General features: G+C 35.3%; 1 protein-coding gene across 2 annotated transcripts in view; it reads left to right on the top strand.

Annotated features, from left to right (window-relative positions):
* Nucleotides 1-21075, top strand: part of MAP3K7 (mitogen-activated protein kinase kinase kinase 7) — a 65562-nt gene that overhangs the window by 32368 nt on the left and 12119 nt on the right. Inside the window, exons 12-13 of one of the 2 annotated variants that reach the window (XM_047761224.1) lie at nucleotides 2461-2541; nucleotides 9718-9782. In XM_047761224.1, the coding sequence (XP_047617180.1) occupies nucleotides 2461-2541; nucleotides 9718-9782 (146 nt within the window). The remainder of the gene's footprint in view (nucleotides 1-2460; nucleotides 2542-9717; nucleotides 9783-21075) is intronic. The other variant, XM_047761232.1, reaches the window with a different exon arrangement.

Genomic DNA, 21075 nt, shown 5'->3' with positions numbered 1-21075 from the left:
TTTGAGTAATGCTACTAGGATTTTGTGCTGAACTCAAGTAATAGCAAATATTTTGCTTTGAAATTAGCAGAAAGATATACTCCAGATCCAAATAGAATTTGGCCTTACTGTCTGCTGCTGCTTCTCCTTTCAGTGGCAAAAACAGCTAAGTTTGTGATTAATTTTTTTAACTGTAAAATAAAAGATCATAATAATTTTATTTGATCTTGAAAAAGTACCTTTTTTTTTTTTTTTTGCTTTTTAGGGCCACACCCGAGACATATGGAAGTTCCCAGGCTAGGGGTAGAATCCAAGCTACAGCTGCCCGCCTACACCACAGCCACAGCAATGGGGGATCCGAGCAGCGTCTGCAACCTACACCATAGCTCACAGCAATGCTGAATCCCCAACCCACTGAGCAAGGCCAGGGATCGAACCCACATCCTTATGGCTACTAGTTGGATTCATTTCTGCTGCGCCACAAAGGGAACTCCAAAGCTAGCATTTATATTCCATTTTAATCAGTACTTAAAATGATTAATTATGGAAAGACTGGTCAGTACAAAAATAATTACATGTTTTGTTACCTCAATAAACTTCTAACCTTTTTTTTCTAACCAGATTCATTTAGTAATGCTGGTTTAATTTGTTTTCTTTCTGATTCCCCAGGGATGGAGGGGAACTGATTATAAATACATTTCTATTGTGGAAAATGTGGAAATGTAAACAAACAAACAAAAAAACCAGTCTTTCAATACTTGTCCCCCTCAGAGATAAACCCAGCATTCTTATGCATTTACCTTTAGTCTTTTAATTACATATGTATATACAAGTATATCTCAAAGTGTATTAGCTTATTTTTTTAACCTAACCAGGTTTGTTCTCTTTTAGGTCTCTTTGGGTTTTTTTTCTAAATAGAATATTTTCACTTTGTGTGAAGCTCTTTTCAGAAGTTGTCCAGAGGACCATCCGAACTATGCTTGTCTTCCACTAATCTTGACCACTTGTTTTATCAATTAGCATTCGAATCAGTTAGCTATCAGAATATCCAAAATAACAATGTCTTTAACATATCAGCTTTATTTTTCACACACAAACAAATCTGGAGGTAGGCTCCGTAATCATTAGGTAATTGGATTTCTTCTGTCTCTGTGTCACAGTCTCTGTTGTATGGCTTTCATCCTGAAGGTTCTTTGTACTCCGTAATGAGTATTACAGTTCCAGGCATCACACCCAACAATCCAGGCCTCAGGAAGCAGGAATTAGAGGAAGGGCATATGCCCAAGCTTTTTTCCCTGAAGTCCCTCCTATCAGCTTCCACAGAGATGTCATTGGCCACAGTAATTGGGTCAAATGGCTACTTGCGGCTCCAAGGAAAGGAAGGATCTGTAAGCTTTTATCTGGGAGCATTGCTGTACTGAGTAAAGTCGGAGTTCTGCTACTAAGAAAGAAGGAAGAATAGAGATTGACTGGTGGCTAGCAGTCTCTGCCACAGATGGCTCTTCAGAAGCCATCAAGTTGAATAGAGGTCACCAGCCACTGTGGAACCTTCCTGGCCTCAATGAGTCACCAGTGTTTTCTCTGTGCAGTAGAGGTGTCCCAGTGCAGGGTCAGATGAACGCTGTGCACAGAAACATACCCTTACACTTTAGGAGCCAAATGGTGATTGCTACCCTAAAACAGGAAGTACTCTGTAATGTTATAATAATAATTGTATATCTGCGAGTGTCGATTTTTTAGTCAGGTACTGGTTTATAATTATTCTTTACAGAAGTGGTATTTCACTAGATTAAAGACAACCACACACATTTAAATTACCCTTTCCTCTCTGCCTAAATGTAATACAGATTTGAACATCCCTTGTGAATTGTCTCACTTTGAAAAGTTCATATCTTCCAGCCTTTCAGTACTATTCAGGTTTAGCAGGAATGTACCCTAAACTTTGGAAACTTCAATAAATATTCAGTTTACCAGAGTATGTTAAAATATTTATAAAAGCATACACGTTTTACACTTTGATTCAATAATTATCAATCACCAAATTTTACTTTATAGCACACTTCAAGAAACATTCCTATATTTGTTTAAGACAAATATGGCAGCTTGTTTCTTTTTAACTCCTCTTTTCCTTCCCAATTTCATCCTAGCCCTCCATTGCATGTCAGTGGTTTCACTTAGGTAGATTATTTCTATGAACATGTTCTAAATCTAGCTTTCTCATTTCCCTGCAGCTTTGTTTGTCCTATTTTTTTTTCCCCCGCTAATTAAAGCCAGTATGTGAAACATCTTGGTATTGGTAGCTGTTTGCTCCTTAATCACACCTTTTCTAAGCATGGATCAAAAGTTAGATAGTTCTGCATGCTATTCTGCATGAAGTATTATTAACATGACTATTTGAAAAATATTCTGTTTTTGTTCATCGTTTCCTGCGTTACTATTTGTGGTCGTTTGCATGTATACTGTATATATGTGTTTTTGCAGCCTATTCCAAGCCTAAACGGGGCCACCGTAAAACTGCTTCATTTGGCAACATTCTGGATGTCCCTGAGATCGTCATATCAGGTATCATGGACCACCTGAGTTGGTCTAATAGCTGTGAAGCTGGAATAATGATCCCTGGTACTTAAAAAATGCTTCTTGCTCCAATTTGATAGAATATGAAAATAGATACCTTGCATGCAGTCATTAGGGAGACATTAAAAACTGTCTGTGTTTATCTACACTGAAGTGGGCTTGGCAGAAAACTTCACATCTCCAAAACTGAGGACAAAATAGAAGGTAAGGTAAAACTTTTCAGGGAAGGGAGAATACCAGCCCAGATTTCTGCTAACTTCCTCTCATCTCTTTAGAGAGCAGAAGATTTGAACCTAGATCTTTTTTGCATCCAGCAGAAAGAGGAAACAATTATTTTAAAATATTTGTTGTCTTTGGCTCCTTTCCTTCCTTGGTTACTACTTTTGGGGTTCCTTCTAAGCTTTCTATCCCAGCCTCTTTCTGTTGGTAGCAAGTGAGATACGAAGTTGAGAAAAGAAAGTTGCAAAATGCCATTTCGCCTTAACAGAAAACAGAAACAGAAGTAAAACTAAATGAGATTTGCTCTTTTGCATGGTATCTTGCCAAAGGATTATGGTCAGTTCTGATTCCTGTGTATTATCAGAAGTATCTTCTTGCAAATTATGTGTTTTTAATACCTAATTCACACATGGTACTTGTATTTCATATTGGTAAATTGCTTTTATTTCTCAGAATGATCATTTCATAGATGACTTAAATCACCATTTTTGATAGAAACTTAAATGGCATACATGACCTTCAGTATTGGTTAATGCATGTTATCAAAATTATTATTTGTTTGTCCTTCCATTTTAGATTTTCCTCCACCTCTTCCCCTGAAATTTTGATAAGGAGATACACAGTTTCCCCTACACAATCATGGTTGTAATGAGGTGAATACTCTAGCACTCATACTTTGCCTGTGATTGTGCTTTTAACATAGTGTTGTATTTTATCTAAATGCCCACTGGTTCTTTTCTCCCCTGGTAAACTGAAACCTGAGGATAGAGACCATGTCTTTGTTATTTACAATTGATAGTATCAGCAGTGTCTGGCTCAGTGCCTCACACATTGTGTTTAATAAATATGTGCCTATTACATAAGTGAACAAACAGTTTTTGAGCTCCAGCGGCTAGAAAATAGGATACATGTAAAAATCTGTGGATTACAGGTGTGCATAAAATATAAAGAATGAAATTTATAGGACCCATTTCATCTATACAAAACCATTTTATTTCTAGACTAGTTAATTTTTATTCTGGTTATCAAAAGTAGTTTATTTTACAACATTTTCACCATTACCATTCAGAGAATAGCATTAACCCATTCCAGACATAGTAATTTTATTTATAGAGTCATGGGCTGCTTTCAAAGTTAGCAAAGTATTTAAGATCATTTTTACCTCCACACTGAAAGATACTAAGTTTAAGGGAATAATATTCAGACTAAAGAAGTGACAGCATTTAAACATATAAACATATTGCTGAGTTGTGATTATCTTAAATGTTTGAGGGAACCAGGAAAACATAAGCAAATGGCATTATAATCTTAATACAGGTCTTAGGAGTAAGTATTAAGAACACTCACATACAGTGGGTGAAGTAGCCGTTGGTGTACATGGATCATGAGGGAGAAAGAAGAGGAGAAAAGAGAGTGGTCTCAGTGGTTCTCAACCAGAGTGAATTTGCCACCCAGGGGACATTTAGCAACATCTGGAAACAGTTTTGATTGTCAGAACTAATAAGTGTACAGGCACACGGCCAGAAGTCAGTGATGCTACCAAACATTTTCCAGTGTACCAGGCAGCCTCCCACAGTCAGAAATTAGGCAGCCTGAAGTGTCAGCAGTGCCAAGGCTGAGAAACCCTGGTTAGAGACCTATAATGTAGTTTAAAGCACATCATCTTAATTGACCTTCGAAACAGTCTTATAACTAGATTATCATATAAAATTATAGCCATTCTGCAGATGAAAAATTTAGATCTGATGATGTTAAGTGGTTATCCCAGAGTCATGTAGCCAGGATCCCATCCTAGATCTTCTGATGCCAAATTACATCCATTTTCTCTTGTTTTGTTTGAGTTAGAGAGGTTAGAGTTATTCTGACTTGCTCCTCCTTAGAGTTCATATTAAAGCGAGCTCATTAGCCAGGAGACCCTCTTTTATGACATTGGATCCTTATGGAGTTATGAAACCTGAATTCTGCTCTTAATTGCCAGAGTAACAGTGTTGTTCAAATGGAAATAATATTCAGTAATACACTTTATTAAATATTCTTGTTGGTTTTTTCCCCAGTGTTTTTTTCAAACACTGACCTAATCAGTTTCACTTTCTTTAATAAAAGGATGCAGGAACTGGAATTCAAACAGTGGACATAAAAGCCAAACATGAATTTGTTCTTAGGTTATATTTTAAAATTAAACAAAAGATAGAACCCTTGACTACCTCAAATGTCTTACATGGCCATTCTAATTATAAAGGAGGATGAAATTTAATTCCCCAAATTTCTTAATACTTTCCAGAGTTTTTTTCCTCCAAGTTAATTTCCTACAAGTTCTGTGGTATTACCGGATACTTTGTTGTATCCAAACTGGTATTAGTTAGGACTGGAACCCAATAATAAGCATTTTTTAAATCAGCTATATTTTTTATCTTATCTCTTATGGATAAGTTGTTTGAATAATACTTTCTTTTGGCCAAGTATAATGTACCTCTTGGAATGAACTACCTTTTTTTTTTTTTTTGTCTTTTCTAGGGCCACTCCCGCAGCATATGGAGGTTCCCTGGCTAGGGGTCTAATCAGAGCTGTAGCCGCGGGCCTACACCACAGCTCACGGCAACGCCGGATCCTTAACCCACTGAGCAAGGCCAGGGATGGAACCCACAACCTCATGGTTCCTAGTCAGATTCGTTAACCACTGCACCACGATGGGAACTCCTGAACTACCTTTTTAATAGGAGTGTTCCTTTAAGCATCACATAAATTTTGATGTGTACTTATTGGTAATGTACAAATGTATCTTTTCTGAAGTGTTTGTTGATTCTTGCATTTTTAAAAACCTTAACCAAGTTTTAAAAGGTTTTAAATACACACCATTACTCTAAAGAATTTTTTTAAATACACCTTTATAATGACTAAAATGCCTAACCTGGCCATAGGTCAGCAAATTCAAATCTTGTTTCTTGTTTGCTCTTCAACATTATTGTATACTATGTCGTCATTCATATGAGGAATAACAAGCAGCCTATGGCTAACGACAATATCCATTGCTTTCATAGTCTCTCAGTCATGGCAGAATGGACCTTAAATACCTCAGGACTTCCTATAGATCAAACTCCAGAGGTTTTTTTTTACTCCTACCTTGACACTGGCTCTGGAGAGGTATTGGCAAGTTTGGTATGGATAAACCTCCTTTCTACTTCCCCTGCTCACAAAGAGTGGGTATAGATTGATCTGGCTTCTTTTTACCAAACAAGACACGTAATTAAGAGCAAATTACCAATAGAATATGACATTTTGCTAACTCTCCATTTGTGGAGAAGGTCCTGTCGAATAATGGTGTACTACTTAAGCAAAGTAAATGTAAACATAGAAGTCTCTTGCCCAGAATTTAAACCATTTGATCTACAATTTTCTAATCCATTTGTTTACTGAACATTATTAGCTAATAAATTGGAATGGACTTTGAGAAAAGGAAATAGGCTTTCTTAAATGTTTTCCATTAAAACTTGGAGTTTTAAAAGCATAATCCTTTCTCCTTTTCATCCAGTTCGTTTTAATGTGGCCCAAGAACCAATAGATAATATTTGTAAACATTCCTCTAACTGTATGATGTAAATTGTTAGTGTAATTTTTCCCCATTTTAAATGGCACAGTGCCTATATGAAGAGACCATGAGATAGAAAGAATTGCACTTTTCTAGCTCTGCAACTTCCTGCTTTGCACAGAGAGTGTCATTAACAGCTGTAAACCTTAGATTAGGGACCCTGAGACCCAAGGAACTCCACTGAGTTATACTGCACCTGCTTATGCCATGTGTAGGCACCTCACCTTCAATAAAATTCTGTTTGTGGCTGATTAAACAGGGGAGGACATCTAAAGTACAGGAAATAGGTACTCTCTTTTTACCATGTCGTAGTCTACCAAGATCACTTTTTAGTAATCTAAATAAACTCTAACCTAATAAAGCTGGCTTATTAGACAGCAGAACTCATCAATAATAATTACTTTCCTTTGCGGGGGGGGGGGTGAAAAACCCAACCTGAAAGGTCCTTTATTGCCAGGGGTCAAATCAGAGCGGCAGCTGCAACCTACACCACACCACCACCAGATCCTAGCTCCATCTGTGACCTACGCTGCAGCTTGTGCCAATGCCAGATCCTTAACCTACTGAGTGAGGCCAGGAATTAAACTCTTATCCTCACAGAGACAATGTCAGGTCCTTAACCTGCTGAGTCACAACAGAAACTCCAAAAACAGCCAGAATCATTGGAATTAGTAAAGGAATATGAAACTGTGGCAGCTTAAATGAGAACACAGACTTTTAAATTACATATTCGGTATACCATGAAGCAGTAGAATAATACTGCAGTGTATATGGTACAGTGTAGATTTTTTAAATCTTGTGTATTTTACGCAGAAGAATAGTGTCTCATAATTCTTAATATTCAAAACTTAAGGACATCAAAGTTTCCAATATTTTGCTTAAGAGGTATCAGCAACTTTGTCTCTAGAAGAATATAGTGTTGATTTTTACAAGAAAAGAGTCTTCAGGAAGTTTGGAAGATAGAACAATGTAAGTAAGTAGTTAAGGTAAGGAAACTGATAAGGAAAACCACAAAAATGACTGGGACCTAAGCCAGTAGTCTCTGGAGGGACTTTGTGATGACTTTCAAATACCAGCTCAGGAAATCAGTTGTACCTTAAAAGAGCAGCTTTTTGAAGAGATAAATGGATTCTGTATTAGTGTTGTAAAGACAATCATGCCATAAGCTTTTAGGAGGGGTAGTGGGGAGGTAGATGGGCTAGGAATATAGTGTATTCCTTTTGCTGCTGTTACTTAGGAAAGTGATTCTTAAAAATACCACTTGTTTCCTATCAGAAGTCATGAAACTTCCAAAATTCATTAAAGAATGAAATATTAGGACATCATTTACAGGTTTCATCTGCCTGGATTATGCATCTGTCTGCCATATTGTCCCTCGTTTCTACTTCTTTTTTCCTTTATACTACCATGTGTAATATAGGTATGCACATATCAAAGAACCATGAAAAAGTGTAAACTAAGTGAGTTTCTAAATTAGTTTTTAGTCACCAAAAAATTCAGAATCAATCTAAATTTACTGAGCACACACCCAGTAATTTTCATCTGTGATAATGAGGGCTTAATGTTTTTGACATTCATAGTTCTAAATTAGGACTTAAAACCTAATATTGGAGCAACAAGTATTTGTTGATTGCAATCCTTTTTTGCTTTGTCTGAACTGTTTGCCAGATGGTTTCTGCCATGGTTATGCTAATTAAAATGCATTGCCTAGTATCGCTTGCTTTTACTCATGCTGTAGCTTGAAGATTTCTCATTTTATGGCATTTGTTAACCGTCAGCTCTCCTTTACCCTCCTTAAAGTTTTTATTCCCCTTTCCTCCTACCCCCACCTAGATTGGAGCTTGTTTTTGTTTTTATTGCAATGGTGACGTAATGATTTTTAGACACATATGCTGGGTGGTTCCCCAGTTCACAAATGTTGCTAATCTGAAAAGAGAATTCCGGACACTTTTACAAGCCTGTCTCATCTAAACTAATTTTAGAATGATTGTGTTGAATGAAATGTGCCTAAAATTGCTTATTAGTCATGGTGGTGGGGATCATTTTTGTCTTCGGGAAGCAGGGATAACTAAAAGTTTTCACAAAAGTATCTTAGTGTTCCTGATTCAATAAATGTGTGCTTTGTTGTTAATTTCTGAATGAAAGTAGGAACTTGTAGTAAAATGAAATTAGAAGTAAATTTGAGTTAAGATTGTACTAAGTATTCTAGAATGTTCAAGAATGACTATAAATTTGAGTTTTTATATTCACTACACATGTTATTTGCATTAAACATTATTCTGTTGTAAGGTCCTTTTAGCTTATGTGAAAAATAATAGTGTAACATTGATTAAGATGCTAAATTATATTGCTGATTGTTTTAGAATAAGATACTGAAGGATATGGAAATATAAAATTTTAAGAATCAATTCTGTCTGCTAATCAGACCACAACTATTAGAGTGCATGTTCTAAGTGCTACCCAGTAGTTGAGAAATTACATAATATAGCTTTCAGAGTCAAAAGAATTTTGAGTATTCTGTCAGCTGTTATTCATAATACTTTGGTGTTTCCTTTTTAGACAGCTGATCTCTCATCTTAGAAGATCCTGTATGAACAGCTTTATTCCCAAATCAAAGTGCTGAGCGCAGCTATTGTTTCTTTCCATTTTGCTGAAGACTTGCATTTGTAGAGTTCTTTCATAAACCAATTTTTTAATTAAATTACTTTTAGCATAGAAGTTCCTAGAGCAGCATTAACATACTTAGCCCATTTCAGCAAGCTGTATATTTGAGAACAGAATGAGAATCATTCATCTCCAGGAGGAAATTGAGTTGTTGTTCACAAATAATAAATTACTAGTTTCTGACAAAGACTAATGGGATTAGGTAAGTGTGACTTAATATAATAAATTCAAACCTAAGCATCCTTTTGGCCCTGAAACAAACAAGGCCCTGTTGGTTAAAGTCAGTCATGGCTTACAACCTGCTGGCTGACTTGCTGTAGAAACTGTAACGTAAGGCCCTTGAAATAGATGCCGTCATCAGCCCCAGCCCCCAAGCCTTCATCTATTTAAACACATGACAGAAGATGGTGGAAGAGAGTTCAGCAGCTCTTCGTGTGGTAGCAGTGGTTATTGTATTAGGACATACTTTCTTGAAGGCCAGCAGCTTTTGAGTTAAAACACTCTAGCTGTTTCTCTTCCTTTCCTTACGTCTTTCTATTTTGCCTTTTTTTTTTAACAATAAGCTCACTTATTCTTTTTCCCCACATTTTGTGTAGATCCAAGGAGCAAGAAATTTCACCTTCCTACTGTAGCAGTTAAACCCTTATTGTCTGTTTGAATAGATTTCAGTATTTTACTTTTTTATTTTTTAAAAGGCAACGGGCAGTCAAGACGTAGATCCATCCAGGACTTGACTGTTACTGGAACAGAGCCTGGTCAGGTAAGACTTACCTTTCAAATTCTCTGTCTTTGAATAGTAGTGGGTAGAAATCAACAATTAACTATTCTATGTATATACTCTGCAAAATTAATTTTATGAATTTACCTAAAATTATGATAGAGAGGTTCATTAGCACTTGAACTTCAGTATATAAGGGGGGAAAAGTACAGATGCCATTACTGATTTAACTTAAAGGATAACTTATGAAAGTAGGTTGATTAATTCCATAGTGCTCTGTGTATGTTGCGTGGTTTTTATACATGCTTTAATAAGGAAGTATTCATTTTGTAATTTAAGTTTGTCATTAACATTTCCCGCTAAAATGAATCTCCTTTTTACTAAGGAGGGGAATAAGTATTTCCCCAATGAGATGTCACTCCTCTGGGATCACACCAGGCGCAGACATGCTTGGAGGACTCTAACATCTTTTAATTTGCTGTAGCCCCTAGATTTATATTTTTGTGAAACATCCTTAAGACAGTATTAACTAAGCAGTGGGATAAACTCTAGAAAGAGCTGTATCCCAGTAGTTAGGGTTAAGGTTCTGTCCCAGGGGTTAAAGATAATAAAAAGGCTTCTATCCCTGTGGTTAAGGTTCACCTTTATATTTCTGGATGGTCTTCTAAATTCCCCTTATCTCTTTATAGATAACCCAGATAGTGCTGTAATTTAAGTCATCACAAGTATAGCAATTTAACTAACCAAGTAAATAAAAGTTGCAATCATTGCTTTTTCTGTTACTCAAAGCAATAGACCTAACATATGTAATTTATATCACATTGTTTGAATGAGAACTAGTTACAAGGTTTTGTTGATTTGTTTTCAGTTGTGCTGAAATTGATTTTAAGAGTATAATATGCATCTGAAGTAATTAAAATAGCACATTATGGTACATAGTCTTATAAAATTATAGGATTTTATGTTATAAACAATATGATGTAATTTATGGTAAATGCATTAGTACTTTTCACCCTAAAAAAGATGTTTTATTTTATTTTTATAACATACTTGGAGTTTTAGAAATTCTTTATAGTCATTATAAATTCTTTATAGTCATTATAAATTCTTTATAGTCTTCCAATAAAGATTGGAAGGCCTTTTCTAGCCATCAACTAATTTAACTAACAAAAACCACTTGAGATATTCAGATGATAAATATCCTTGATATTCATTTATATACAGAAATATTTTTATTTCTCACAGTGCCCATTTACATACTCAAATGCATATATACAAACATGCATACATTATATGTAATACATATTAATTTATTACATATTTTATGGTATTATGTGACCCTGAATCTTGATCTCATGTATTTAATAGCAGCTTTTTCAGGATTATCTGCTTTTGTAAGATTCCCAGAACTTTTGAATGATGTTTCCAACTGTCTCCCTTTCAAATACTTCAAGTAGTAGTTAGGTTATTTAGTAACAGCTAGCTTGACATCTGGTATTTGCTTTGATTCCTTAGAGACTTGATGAGCTCAGCCTTTTTAACACTTCTTACTATTGCTATTGATATTTCAGTTACGAGAAATTCTAGTCAAGTAGTCTCCCTTTGACTAGGAATGAGAGTCTTGCTCTAAGACAGTTGAGGAGTATTTGCTAGTGTGAGTGCTTTTCTCTATATTCTGTAACAAAGGCATTGCTATATTTCAGGACTGACCTCACCATATCAAGCCCTACTTATTTCTCACAAATTCTGCTTTACTTGAGACTGTGATTGTTACCATTTTCAGTACCTTCAGGTATTAAAACATTGGAACTGAAGCAGACTTTGGTTCTGGCACAGTTGCCTTCCTGAATTGTCGTGGACTATTCCAAAAGATTTAGAGTAAAGAGGAGTTTGATATGGTGGTAAAACCTGTTGTAAAACAGGTGATATATAGCTATTGTCCAACTAGTTTTTAAATTTGATCCACTCTTAAAAATCACACTTAAGATGCCTGCATCCAGTGGGATGAGAATGACAAATAGAAATCCTAATACATTTTGAAAACATTTTCCCTTGAAAATGTTATGATAAGTGACTATTAAATCTTTTTAATTACTCATGAAAATATCATTCATTATTTGAAGAAGAGAGGTATACATAATCTGGATTTTTAAAATTGAAGGATTAATTCTTTTTAAAGTCTGGCTAAGCAGTGATTAAATAGATACATTGGGGGGTGGGTATCTATTGGCCATGGAAATTGATAAAGAATATGCCCAGCCAGTACAATCATCAGAGGAAAAGAGAGAGGTTACTAATAAAGTTTAATATTGCATCTCATAGAGAAAAGTGACCTGATGAGAGTTTCTACTTTGGCCCTTGATTCAAGATTGATCTTCATAAAATCTTTTAAACTTTAAATCTGTCAACTAAAATTAAATTGCTTTTATACTGTTTCTATTTAGGGAATAGTGAACATAGCAAGCTTCTTTTCTTTTTTTTTTTTTTCCTTGGTCTTTTTGCCTTTTCTAGAGCCGCTTCTGCGGCATATGGAGGTTCCCAGGCTAGGGATCCAATTGGAGCTGTTGCCGCTGGCCTATGCCACAGCCGCAGCAGCAGGGGATCTGAGCCGCGTCTGAAACCTACACCACAGCTCACGGCAACACCAGATCCTTAACCCACTGAGGGAGGTCAGGGATCGAACCTACAACCTCATGGTTCCTAGTCTGATTTGTTAACCACTGAGCCATGACAGGAACTCCAGCAGGCTTCTTAATTAAAAGTAGTTGTATAAGTTTTCATGTAAAAGATTGCATCCACACAACATACAACTCATTTTTAAATTAATTGATTGAGGTTTTTATTAATTCAAGAAGCTCATTAAGCACATGTAATGGATCTGGCCTCCATTTGAAAAGATACTAAGAAAGATAAAAGCCAAACTTTTATCATCCAGGAACTGATCTTACATGAAGGCTTCAGTGTCATTAGAAGCTGGATGTAAACAATAGCTCAGAACACCAGTAGATAAAGTTATTCTAAGACCAAGATAAAATGAGACAAAAGAAGACCGGTTGTAGGTTCGATCCCTGACCTCCCTCAGTGGGTTAAGGATCTGGTGTTGCCGTGAGCTGTGGTGTAGGTTTCAGACGCGGCTCAGATCCCCTGCTGCTGCGGCTGTGGCATAGGCCAGCGGCAACAGCTCCAATTGGATCCCTAGCCTGGGAACCTCCATATGCCGCAGAAGCGGCTCTAGAAAAGGCAAAAAGACCAAGGAAAAAAAAAAGAAAAGAAAAGCACAGACAAAACCAAGATCACTGTGCCACCCACAAAAGTACCAAACATTGTCCTCTCCTGGCGGATATGAGTGACTATTGCTTCTTTACCAGTTGCAGCTTTATCCTCACTGTGGTCTCCCTTCCTGTAGAATTGCCACTGCTTTCTGTTAGTAGCCAACTAGTATGAACCCCTCTTTCCTTGGAGCCTCCTCAGAATCACTCAACAAAAGCCAAATCCTCTAGTAAGCTCTTTCTAAAACTCTCTCACTGAGACTCCCCAAAGTGCCTCATGGTGAGTATTTTGTTTCACTGCAACAAATATCAAGCACAACTCAATAAAGATGTGTTATTGACAATACCAAGAAGACTTAGTTTCCCAGAAGTGTATTTGGGCAGATTAGACTTATGCCTAGATCAATTAGAGAAGTTTGGTAATGATAGCTGCTGTTTATTTACTGTGCACCAACTTTGTGCCAGTCAGGTCTTTTAATGTGTTATTTAAATCTTAACCCTATAAATTTGATACTTTTTACTTTCTCCATTTTGCAGATGGCTAAACTGAAGGTTAAAGAAATTTACCTAAGTCTCTACTCCCCTTACACTCCCAGTAATTCAGATCAGATTCCAAAAACACAAACTCTGTACTCCATCTTGCACATAAAACTAAATGCACGGTAAAGTAATCCTAGACCTCTTCAGTTTCAAGTATTTTGGCTTCTGATAGTCTGCATCATTGTTAATTATTTACTGATTTTCAATGCTGCATTTTAGCTGTATCATATTGTTAAGCAAAGCTAATCCACCTTAATAATAATAGATGACTACATAAACTTACTTTTTATAGATCTGAGTGAGTCTTTCCTTGTTTCACTAAAATTATGCATTCTCATGTATGCCTGCATATCCCTCCTGGAATTGTATTTGATATAGATCTGTTTTCAGGATTTCTACAGTCTATGAAAGTTACAACTGCAAGATGATGCTGTTATGATTAGAGAACTGGACATACTAGATTTCTATATGGACTTTAGAGTCTACTTTTACTAGTCATATATGTGGCTTTAGGCAAGGCCTTAATTTCTTTGAGCTTCAGCAACTCTCTCTGCTAGTGGGGACCATAACATCTACTCCTAGCCACCCAGCGTTTTTATAACGTGTGAAAGTCCCAGACACATAATAGATGTTTAATACATATTTGTATGCCTGTCTCCCCATAGTGTGCTTCCCAGGGCTCTTACCACTTCCTTATTCTCACTATAGTGTATTACTCTTGAGAAATAAAACAAAAATAGCATTTGGAAAGAAGTAAAACCCAGAGCATCCATTGTGGCTCAGCAGTTTACAAATCGGCCTAGTATCCACAAGGATGTAAGTTCAATCCCTGGCCTCACTCAGTGGTTTAAGAATCCAGCATTGCTGTGGACTGTGGTGTAGGTCACAGACACAGCTCAGATCATTCATTGCTGTGGCAGTGGTGTAGGCTGGCAGCTGCAGCTCTGACTCGACCCCTAGCTTAGGAACTTCCATATGCTGCAGGTGCAGCCCTGAAAAAGCAAAAAAAAAAAAGTAAAATCTACTAGCATTCTATTCCTTTGGTATCATCAGGGGAGCCGGGATCATGGAAAGTATTTGCTTTAAAGGACTTTTATCACATGTCAGGAAATATATTATCATACTTTTTATTGTTTATTTAAGGAATATAATTTATCATACTACTTATTTTGTCCATTCTGTACCTCCTTTAGTATAAAAATTTTCTGTTTAAAGCTCTAAATCAGAATCTTACATGATAGTCTTCAATAGTTGCTGGTTCATAATATACCTGTTAGAGAATTTAAAGACCATGTAAGAAAAACAAAAGTCTAAAATTTCCTTTTAATGAAATATAATGAATCCAGAATTGGATTGAGCCCATAATTTAAGATTAGAAAGAATGTTTTTTAGTACATCCTGTCATGTATGGACTTAATTAATTTGTGGTTATTAATTATAAATTAATTATAAATCTGCATTATCTACTGATACCCATTTCTGTTTAATATTCATGTTTTTTAAATATTACTTCACCAAAGTACTATATAAATCGAATTTAATCTGTCTTTTGTACTTTATAATTTTAGCAACCAAGATTTCTGAGGTTTTTAAATAGCTTTCAAATGTCAGTTTAAATGGTAGCCCTGGCCATAGATTCTTTACTTATGAAAATATTTTCCCAGTTTTTCAGGTAAGACATAAAAAGCAAAGCTTTACTTTTGTTTGTAAATAACTCCCAATTCCTTGTTATAAATATAAAGTTTTGGTCTAAGTCCAGTTCTGGTTCATGTCTACCAATGGTATTTTGCCCTGCAGTTTAAATTTGAGTTAGTATTCTTTTGCTGCATTAAACTTCTTTATGGCATTTCTGTACTCTCCTAACCACTTTCATATCCTGTCCTTGTAGTAAGTCAAGTTTCTTTGTATCTCTTATACCTTTCAGTTTCTTTGAAAGTAGAATAAAGTAATTGTAAATGTCTTGAAGGAAGGAGGAACCTAAATGAGTTTTAATAGTTTCAGAGCATTTATGGCCATCAGAATTTTACCAGTGATTTAAAAAAAAAAATAGCCACTGGAAAAATAAGACTTCTTTAATAGTAGGTTGATAGCAGTAATACATAAATTTAACCTACAAACCTGTTTGATATTTTTAAAAAATTATCAAGTATTACTTGTTCTTTTTTATGCTTTGTATTATTCAAGTATTCAAAAAATCCTGTTATGGCTTGTTTTTAAATATTTCTTTAAATGCAGACATATTAGCATATTCTGTTATTCACTGAAATAGTCATTCCTTGAAATATGAAGACTTAATTAATAGATTTAAATTTAACTCATTGCTATTCTTGTAGCTTTAAAAAAGACCCATTTTGGGACTTGACCTAAAAACATTAGCCTTATTTCTTAGTTGTATAGCTTAGAGGAAATCTGAAGTAGAACAAATGAATGTACACATGAGGTGCTAAGAGTTTCTTAGAAAGAGGGAAATAAGTAGCAAAAAACTCTCTTGAGAAAGATTTTTAAGTTTAAAGAATATGATAATTCATACAAGTAGAATTATTTGTTTTAATATCACAAATGTTCAGTGACTTTTTTAATACACAAAATTCATTCTTATATTTTGTAAACCTAATTATTGATTATACTGTATCTTGTTTTAATTTCTCATAACTGATATTGGTTCTTACATGCCACAAATATTCATACTTATTTCTCCCTTTTAAGAAAATATTAAAGTAAGAATATTAGTATAAAATCAGACTGACTGAAACCCTCCTCTACCAGCACTTTGAAGAAAAATTGCTCTTGATTTACAGTAGAAATTATAGCTATGGTCATATCAGTGTACTCTTATTAAATCATCAAGACTTAGCTATCAGACATAGAAGGTTAAAGCACTCAGGAATAATGTCGTATCTATTTTGGGGGGTGGGGTTGGGGGCCATGCCCACAGCCAGGGATCGTGTCATATCTGTATTTGCTTTACCAAGGTGAACAGCATTCTAAAAATAAGAGTTATATGGGAGTTCCTGTTGTGGCTCACAAGGTTACAAACCTGACTGGTATCCATAAGGATGGATGCCTGTTCAGTGGGTTAAGGATCTGGCATTGCCATGAGCTGCAATTAAGGGAGCAGCTGCTGCTCAGATCCTGTGTGGCTGTGGCTGTGCCATAGGCTGACAGCTTCGGTTCGACCTCCAGCCCAGGAACTTCCATATGCTGCAGGTGTGGCCCTAAAAAGGCAAAAAAAAAAAAAAAAGTTATGTATTTCATCACTGGTTCTCTGTGGTGTATATTCTTACTCTTACTATATATCAAAGCTAAATAAACCTAAGCACCAATCTTAACATCTAAGTGCCAAAAGCGTATACTGTCATCTTATTTAATGTGTATCTATTATATGGTTGTTTACTATATTACATAGTTTTTACTTATACATTGTATTCGGCAATTTCTTAAATCCTGGTGGGTATGGTATAAAAAATATGCATGATCTCTGCCCTTAGGAGATTTTAATGATTTTGAGGAATCAGAGACTTAGAGAATAATATAAAACATTTCAGGCTCAAGTTGAAGGTTATATATGAAGAGATTATAAATACACTCAAAAAGAAAAATTTCTTTGTGACAGGGTCTAGTCACTGAATTTTTTTATTTATTTTTTTATTTTTATTTTTTATTTATTTTTTATTTATTTGTCTTTTTGCCTTTTCTTGAGCCACTCCCACGGCATATGGAGGTTCCCAGGCTAGGGGTCTAATCGGAGCTGTAGCCACCAGCCTACGCCAGAGCCACAGCAACGCGGGATCCGAGCCATGTCTGTGACCCACACCACAGCTCATGGCAACGCCGGATCCTTAACCCACTGAGCAAGGCCAGGGATCGAACCTGCAACCTCATGGTTCCTAGTCGGATTTGTTAACTACTGCGCCATGACAGGAACTCCACTGAATGTTTTTAAAAGAATTGTAATTTTGAACTAGAAAAGGAATTGTTAGATGCTACACATCTATTCATGTATTGCCATTTTATATTTCAACAACCTAATTATCTGCCATTCAATGAGCATTTTTATTGTGTCAAGACTCCTCATGTACATTATTTCATTTAATTTTTGCAACCTGATATAGGTAATACTGTCCTCATTTTACTATTGAGTCTTAGAGGTTAAATAATCTAGATTATCTAAAGCCACACTCTTAATAAATGGCTGACCAGAGACTCAGACTTTAGGTTGTATTATCTCCAAGGCCTGACTTCTCACCTATTACTACTACTTCTCATTCACCTTTGATAAATGAGGAGCCTGTAGCTCAGAGAGGCTGAGTTATTTGTTAAAGTTTACACAGGTGTAAATGGCTGAACAGATTTAAACTAGGATCTCCAAGGTATTAGACTAAACCATGTGAATTTGCAAATATTTGACTGTTTCTGACCTACAAAAATGGCAGTTTTAGATTGCTCCATTTCATACATGCTATTTGCCCTATACCATATTATCCTGGAATGAATATAGGGTCAGGATTAAAAGTGGGGTGGTAAAGGATGGCATAGGGAATTGTTAGAGGAGAGCAGTCTAGGGGAAGGGAAGGTAACTTGCCAGTGGAAGGTTGGGAATGCCAGGGTCAGAGTGAGAACTGACACAACCAGTAAATCACACTGCAGGGCATTCCTCTTCCTCAAAGGCCGGATCTGGCTTTGTTTGGCCCAAAGGATGACCACATAATGTGAAAGGGAGCCTGAGCAGAATCTTACATGAGAGAGGGGAATAGCAAGGAGGAAAGAAGAAAATGAGCATTGCAGTAACAGAGGGCACCTGTAGAAATGTGGCATGAATGAACCACGGTTTTGGAAAGGCCAATCTGTTATGGAGTTTAAAATTATTTATGGTATAGAAAAGCTTTTTGAAATTTCTGAAACAATTTCAATAGGTACCCAAGGTGAAAGAAATCAGTTTTCCTTCAAAATTACTTGATTTTATCTGAAATTTTATAAAAGTATCTTTCACTAAATTTCTCAATCCATTTTGAGTTTTCAGAGCTTAAAATGATAGAATTTTAACATTTGATGGAACATTAAACATAACCACAACTTTAACCCAGCCCCAGCCCCTCTTCAGATAAAGAAAACAAAACTTCTTAAACTAAATTATATATGATACCAGATTAGAACTCTCACATCTGTTGATTTCTATTCACAGGTACTTTCCACTACTGTATCACCTCTCATTTTACTTGATGCAGTCTTGAATTTGAATGTTTCTGTGTTTGCATATTGAAACTGTACATTATGTTCCTTAGGAATTTATTTACTTAGGGTTTACTTTATTTAACCCCATATTCTTTTATTAGTCTCCTTTTGGTTATTTAATAACACTTCAACAAAAAGCTACTGTTAAAAAAATTGTTATGAAATCCATTTTAGTATATAATATGCTTTGAGAGTTTTTAGTGTATGTAATACATATACAAGAATATGTGTATATATGTGTAAGTTATGAAACCTGATAATAAAATGAATACTCATGAACCTACCACCCAACTTAAGAAATGGAACGTTATTAATTCCCATGAGTCTCTCTGTATATTCCTTGCCTGTGGCTTCTGTCATCCTCCCACCAGCTTATAATACCATTTCCTTTCTTATGTCACATTTCTAGACTTTTTATAAAGATATCTAGTTAAGAAATTCTCCTGAAATTTGTTTGTTAAATGTATTTTAAATAAATGTATGTTAGGTTTTGTCAAATATATTTTATGCAATTGTTATGGTTTTTCTCTTTTAATCTGTTAATGTGACAAATTGGATTAATAGATTTCATAATGTCTTGTAGGATAATCTCAATTTTTAAAGATTTTCATAAGCTAGATTGGCTAGTAGTTTTTCTTATACTGTCCTTGTTTATTAATCAGATTTTACTGCCTTCACAGAGTGAGTCAGGAAGTGTTTCTTCTCTTTCCTAGAATAGTTTTTTTTAAGATTAAAAATATCTTTTTCTTGAATATTTGATAGAATCCACCCGCAACACCCTCTGGGCTTAGTGTTTGTTATAATGTATAGAAATTTGGGTAATTTATATATTTTTTGGAATTTGTCTATTTCAGTTTAAGGTTTATTTGTTTTTTTAGAAGAGAATAACTACAAAAATTTTATAGTATTCTCTCATTCTTACTTTCTTTTTAAGAAGCTCATAGCCTTGTTCTTTTTCTAACTATATAAATTAGATCCCTAGCTTGTAAATTGCCACTGCTTTCTACTTTTTCATATAGTTAGAATTAAATCTCTTTTTTTTTTGGTCTTTTTGCCATTTCTAGGGCCGCTCCCGTGGCTTATGGAGGTTCCCAGGCTAGGGGTCTAATCGGAGCTGTAGCCACCAGCCTATGCCAGAGCCACAGCAATGCGGGATCCGAGCTGTGTCTGCAACCTACACCACAGCTCACAGCAATGCTGGATCCTTAACCCACTGAGCTAGGCCAGGGATCGAACCTGCAACCTCATGGTTCCTAGTCAGATTCTTTAACCACTGAGCCACAACGGGAACTCCCTAAATCTTTTTCTTTAAGTGCCTCTTTGGGTGCATCTCATAGGTTTTGGCATATAGTTCATGTTAAAATTCAATTGAAATATTTTCTAATTTCCATTCTGTTTTCTCTGACCAATGAGTTATTTAGAAGTGTTTTTAAATTTCTAAACACATGAAATTGTTAATGTTAATTTTGAATCAGTACAAAAAGATACGGTTTATAATGATACTAAATTTTTTTAATTTTTTGAGGTTGGCTTTTGGCTTACTTTTCCTAAGTGTTACATGGGTGCTTGAAAAGAATGTAAGATCTCCATTTGTTAGACACAAGTTTCATAAATATGTTTAGATCAAGTCTGATTTTTGTGGAGGTCAGGTTTTACTACATGCATGTTTTGGTTTTTGGTTGCTTTTATATATCACAGAGTATCAAAATATCTCACTGCGATGGTGATTGCATCCATTTCTCCTTGTAGTTTTTTTGCCTTCTCTATTTCAAAGTTCTGTATAGGTTCGGCATATACATTTTTTATTGTTATAGTCTTAGTTGAACCACTGATCGTCATATCTTTCCTTAGTATTTTTTTTGCCCTAAAATATATTCTCTGATAGTAATATAGCTACATAACTTTATTTTGAATAGATTTTGCCTGGTTATCTTATTAAACCTTCTGTTTTCTCTGTCTCTGTGAATTAGATATATCTTATAAACAGCATTTAATCCAGCCTGACAATCTGAATTTTTTAAATAACTAGAGAGTTTATCCCATTTACACTTGTTATGGTTACTGATAAATTTGCTCCCTCTTATCTCTTATTTCTCTTTTTTCTCCTTTCTTGACTTTTTTTAAATTGAATAAATATATTTCTCATTCCACTATTTTTCTCTCTGGTTTGAGAATTATCTGTTACTACTTTTAGTAATTACTAAAAATTTTTAAATTTTAACACTCATGCCCAACCTAAAGTATCTTTATCCTCATCCTGAACATTACAAGGATTTTTAAATCTCTGGTCTTTT

Source organism: Phacochoerus africanus, chromosome 2, assembly GCF_016906955.1.
Source record: "Phacochoerus africanus isolate WHEZ1 chromosome 2, ROS_Pafr_v1, whole genome shotgun sequence".
Taxonomy (NCBI): domain Eukaryota; kingdom Metazoa; phylum Chordata; class Mammalia; order Artiodactyla; family Suidae; genus Phacochoerus; species Phacochoerus africanus.
The sequence above is the reverse complement of the archived record's forward strand: the minus strand, read 5'-3'. Positions and strand labels throughout refer to the sequence as shown.